General features: G+C 50.6%; 1 protein-coding gene across 1 annotated transcript; it reads right to left on the bottom strand.

Annotated features, from left to right (window-relative positions):
* Positions 1-265: 265 nt before the first annotated feature.
* LOC142007424 (olfactory receptor 52K1-like) lies at positions 266-1,207 on the bottom strand. Its single transcript, XM_074984064.1, has one exon. The coding sequence runs from the start codon at positions 1,205-1,207 to the stop codon at positions 266-268; it is 942 nt and encodes a 313-aa protein (XP_074840165.1).
* Between the last annotated feature and the right edge of the window lie 4,638 nt (positions 1,208-5,845).

The raw sequence follows: 5,845 nt of genomic DNA, 5'->3' as shown, positions 1-5,845 counted from the left end.
TTCACACAGCACCTCACATGATGAGGCTGTGATCTCATTGAGCTGAAAGGAAATAAAGCAATAGCAGTGCTTTCGGGCAGTGAAATGAAAGGCATGTCCTGCCACAGAGCCAGACAGTCATGTGTATGAGCCCTATTACTTGGCCAGCCTGAGGTCATTTTCCACCACAGGGGATGACTGAGGCAGGAGGGTCTCTGGCTTTCCTTCCCCTGTTGGTGCTGTTCATGGACCTTGCTCCCCATCTGATGTCTTATCACGGGGGTCTTCAGACTGGTTTAATGCCCAAGATGTGGAGCACCCTCTGACGGATCCCAGGGGTTCCCACTCCATAGATGATGGGGTTCATCATGGGAGGGAGGAGCAGGTACACATTGGTGATGAGTATGTGAACATAGGGAGCCACATGACCAAAGCGGTGGGAGAGGAAAGTGAAGGCTGCAGGAGTGTAAAATACCAGCATGACGCAGACGTGGGAGCTGCAGGTGCCCAGTGATTTGAGCCGCGCCTCCTTGGAGGGGAGTCTGAAGACAGCCCGGAGGATCAGGATGTAAGACAGGACAATGAGGATAAAATCTAACCCACCAGTGAGAAACCCTATGATCAGACTGTAGACACTTATGACTCTTGTATTTTCACAGGCCAGTTTCACCAGCACCATGAACTCACAATAGGTGTGAGAAATGACATTGGTGGTGCAGTATGGAAGCCACTTCAGCAGGAATGGGTGTGGGCCCAGTAGCGTGGCCCCCTTCATGACAATGCCCAGCCCTATCTTGGCTACAGCCCGATTGGTCAGGATGGCTGAGTGTCGCAGCGGATTACAGATAGCGACATAGCGATCAAAGGCCATGGCCAGCATGAACCCGGACTCCATGGTAGTAAGACAGTGAATCAAAAAAATCTGGGTCAGGCACGCATTGATATGAATGACCTGGTCCCTGTACCAGAAAATGCAGAGAGCTTTGGGCACAGTTGTGGTGGAGACAATCACATCGGTGAATGCCAGCATGGCAAGAAAAAGGTACATGGGCTCATGGAGAGTTGGTTCTGTCTTGATAAGAGCCAGGAGGAGGCTGTTCCCTATGAGGGACAGGACATAGATGGAACAGAAGGGGATGGAGATCCAGACATGCACCGCCTCCAGCCCTGGGATGCCAACGAGGATGAAGGTTGAGTGGTGGGGTGAAGTCCAGTTGGAAGGTTCCATGGCAAGGCCAGTTGAGTGGGTTCAGTTCCACTGCATGGTTACTTCCTGCCCTGTAACTAACCATTAACCAATCATTAACTGGCTTATGGGAAGATGGCAAGGTGGCCTTTTTCATGATTAGTTCTATATCACTCCTGTGCTAATGGCACCCTAAAGGTTAGTCACAAATAGCTGATTCTTGGCTCATGCCCTGCAGCCATTCCACCCTCATTATAGATGTTCTGAGCAGTAAGGAAGGTCTCAGTATCAGTTCCACAAGGTGGTTCTTTTTCTCCACATGCCCACGAAGAGCCTGCCTGGAAAGGGGCTTTTCAGTTCCTTTCCTGAGATGATGTAAATGGATGGAAAGCCCCTAAACTCGTACCCATTTGTACCTGCTAGATATCTGTCCCAGGATTACCCTTGATGTGGTTAAGAGGTGTGGATGGCTCAGCCCGATACTCGTGGCATGGTGCTAGCTAATCAGTCGCTTGGAAGGAATCTTAGCAGAAAGGACAAAGTAAAATGAACCCAGGAGGCTGAACTCCTCATCCCCCTCACTCCTTTCCTTAGAGGCAGCCTCTGTTGGTCAGAGATATGGCCTAAGTGAGTAGCGTGGAGGATCATAGATTGGTTCCCCTGAAGCTCTCTCTGGGGATCTCAAGCCAGCATCAGTTCCAGCACTAAGCTCATGTGAGAAGAGCAAACCCGTCAGCCAGAGCACTTCTATTGGGTCTTCAGTCTCTTGTTTTAGGATTCTCAGCTGGAGCGAAGCTGCCCGGCTGGAGTGCCAGAAGACACAGGGCTGAGCCCTGCACAGTTCTGGGAGAGATGCAACCGTTCTTGCAGCTTTGCCTTTTTGAGGAAGAGCCGAGGAGGTTCATTCCAGGGGTCTGGCCTTGGAGCTCTCTGAGCCCAGGGGTCTAGGGACATTGATGGGAGCTGTGCACAGAGGAGGTAGTAAATGCTTTCATGATGAAAACACAGGTCACATTTGCCTGATTCTCCCTCTCCAGTGACTTTTTCACTCCTCATCGAGTGTCTGTGGACTTGTCTGCACAGCTGCTGGAGATGTCTCTGGGAGACTCAGCATGCTCAGCAGAGTGGGGCAGCCTTGGTGGGGCGTGGCTCAGGTCAAGCCCATACGATCCCCTAGCTGTGTTGTAGGAGTCTGGCCTCTGCCACTGCTCACACTGCGGCTGCTACAGAGCTAGTGTGGATATGTGTGCCTCAATTAAACCTCCAGGTGTAGCCTGCCTTGCTTACCCCGCTTCACAGTACTGACCACAACAGCGTTTATGCGAAGAGTTGCCCCAATTTAATGCAGGGTGGGATTTACACTCATTCAGTTACATTGGTGCAAAAGACTTTGTGGCTGTTTTGTGTTCAGACTATGAAGGGCTTATTACAGGTGAGAGTTTGCAGCTGCTCAGTGAAACCAGCTCAGTTACATCAGAGCTAGTCTCTGGGTTTGCGCAGAGCATTACAATGGTGCAGATGAGCCCTGCGAGGGTTTAGTGAAGTGATCCGGTCCTGACAGGAGAATTCTCCTGCCTGTGTAGTGAATTCAGTGCACCAAGCAGTGGTGGGAATGTCAGCAGGAGACGCCGGATGTGTCTCTCTGAAAAATTCACACCAGTGGATAATAAAGTGGGTATTTGAACTAGTTTTCTTTCAACTTGCGGAAACCTGTGTCTGGCCTCTGTTACTCTGGCTTCTGGGAGCCAGCGCAAGCTAAGCTAAGCAGCGCGCCCTGAAAGTGAACTAAGAGCATCCACGTGGGAGATTGCACCAGTGTAGTTTATTGATTTCTCACACAGATGAGGTCAGGGCTGCACTTCAGCATATGCAAAATATACGACTGGGGAGGGCACTCAAAATGCAGAGCAGCAACCTTTGGGGTGCCCATGGATCCACATGTGCTTGTAAGCCTAAGGAGAGCTGTGATGACATGCGGTCACAGGAGACCCTTGTGATTGTTCCCCAATGTGCTGATCACGACACTGACACCTGCTTTCTTGTTCTCTGGGGCTCCCCACCACCCTGTCTGTCTGGGCCAGATCCTCTTTAATCCATTAGATAAGAAACAGAGCTGGGATTAGTGCTTCCCTGAAAGCCAGTGCAGACACTAATCCACTTCAGCTGTGGTTGGATGCATTTTTGGGGCAGAGCACACAGGTAACCAACCCAACCCTACTGTATCAAAATGGCTTTGAGTTCCAGGTGGTAGGCTCACATGTCTTTGTTGCACTAACCAGTTTCTGGACCTTCAGGAAAACAAGGATCTTCACAAGTTGCTAAATTAATCACCCAGTCCTTAGGGTTCTGGGGCAGGAGTAAGTGTTCTCGTCACATTTGAAATTATAAACACACTTACATTTTGTATTTCTAACTTCATATAGAAGAATGATACATGTATCAAAATAGAATATATGGATCCAGCAGGTTATAAATTAAGATTGATGTTATTACATTTGGTATTTTCTCCAAAGCATCTCCAAGTTATGCATATGTATAAGCCAATTTTCATAAAGCATGGCAGGGTGGCAGATTATAACAATGGCTCTATCACATCCCCTGCCTGATTCCCTTCTGGGTCTTCCTTTCCAGTGCTCTGTCCTGACAGCAGCAGCCCAGCAGGGTTTCTTCCTGTACCCCATCCCTCAACACGTGTCCCTCTTGGACAGCACCCTATTGCTGTCAGAAGGCTCCATCCTTCTAGAGTGAGGGTGAGCCATGGTAGGAGTGAGGGTGAGATACCACAGATGAGCGGTAAAGGACTGAGCCCTGGAAGAAGTCAGGTAATGGAGGTACCTTCATTTGATGGGTCCTCATAAATGGTAAGGATGATGCTAGACAAGATTTCAGCTAAGCATCAGTGATGCCTCAACCAAGGGGCCCCCTTCACTACAGAAGGAGGAAGAGAAGTTGTCCTGAAACCACTGTTTCCTGTCACATCTTGGGAGAACTTGTTTCTGTTCTGTGGGGCTCTCCAACCACTGGGCTCAGGTATGGGCCATCGATTCTGGTCTGGGGAAAATTAGAAGAATAGAACTGGATAGCCCCATTTCCATACCTCATATTCCAATGGATCTATCAAACATTCCTCTGGCACGTCGGCTCCCGAAAGCACCCCTCACAGGAGAGCACGTCCCAGCAGAGAGAAAGTGAAGCAGAGGCCGCTGCCGATATATTGAACTAATCCCACGTTTCAAGGAGCTGCTGTATCCAAGGACACAAGCTTCCTGAAGACGTCGTCATCACAATTTCAATCTATATCGGTCAGCCAAATTCTACCTACAGCCATGTGCAAGCAGTGGGGCCTAGGCAGGAGCCACTTTGTGGGGCAAAATAAGGCCTTTGCCAGGAAAAGCATAGACACAACATCACACCACCAACCTGCCCCAGAGAGATAGGAGTGTCTGCGACAAAGGGGAGAGCTGTGCGGCTTGTTGGGTCTCCATGTAGGACAGGGAAATTCACCCTAACTTCACGTGTCCTACCCAAGCTCTACTCAATAACCCGGCCCCCTCTGTGCAGTTAAAGGGAATGAAACTGAGTGTCCCCCCGGCTAAGCCCCTTTCCTGCAAACCAGCCTTCCAGATGTGGGCCTCAGTGGTCTCTCCCCTCACCCTTAGCCTGCACCTTGCTGAGCACGCACACACACACCCCTCTCTCTTCTGAGCTTCCATTGAACTATGCGTGGATGCTCCAAAGAAGGACAATTTCTGAGCTCCAAAATCCTGCACTCACCCAGATCCTGCTCAGCAGAGAGGAGCTGTGCCAGCTAACAGGAGAAGTCCAGTGAGTTTCTGTGCTGTGCCAGGGAAGGGCTGGGCAAGGAGGTTTATAGCCACTGCTGTGAAAGCCCAGCCAGGTTTCTGCCTCAGCTCAGCAGCTGCAGCTCAGAGAAGAGTGTGAGAGTGAGGAACAGGCTCCTGCTTCTCCTTTTCCTGGGCACGTGGTGGGAAGAGCACTGTGCCAGGGATAAGTAGAGACAGGCAGCTGCCTGCACAAACAGTGCTCCAAGGGGCCCTGGGAGGGCAATGCACCAGGGACAAGCAGAGACAACAGGGAAAGCTCATTATTACCAAACAAAGGAGAAGCCAGGCAGGGTTTGCTGAGGGTAATGAACTAGAAATGTGTGTCCAAGTGCTGGACTTTCTTGTGTCATTCCTGGACCCAGCCACAAGAAAGCCGCTTGCTGCCATTTGGTGACAGAAACCACAACATTGACAGCTGCTGTGAATATGAGCATCATAGACCAGGTGACAGTCCCATGCACTGCCATAGTCTGGCCACCTCTGCCTGCAGGTGCACTCTGGGCTCACCCAGCAGCATGACCTTGAGGCCTTCTCTGTCTGTGGCTGCCTGTCCAGGCCAGAGATTGGAGTGATGCAAGGCTTGTGCTGGGGCTGCAAAGTGTCCTAGAGGGCTGCCAGCGGTCTTTGAAATGGGGCTTGTGGTTGGGTGAAGTGGTCAATTCTGCCTCCTATCCCCTACCCTGCCCCCTCCCATCCCCAGCAGCCATGGGAACATGTAGCCCCCGTTGGAGGGTAAAGGATCATCCTGCTAACTCAGTGTCGAGTCAGTTACAGAACAAGAGTTTAGGTCACACACAAATATTAAGACTCCATCCAGGGTGGTGTCACTCTAGAT

Source organism: Carettochelys insculpta, chromosome 1 (genome assembly GCF_033958435.1).
Source record: "Carettochelys insculpta isolate YL-2023 chromosome 1, ASM3395843v1, whole genome shotgun sequence".
NCBI classification, from domain to species: domain Eukaryota; kingdom Metazoa; phylum Chordata; order Testudines; family Carettochelyidae; genus Carettochelys; species Carettochelys insculpta.
This window is presented reverse-complemented; position numbering and strand designations above follow the sequence as displayed.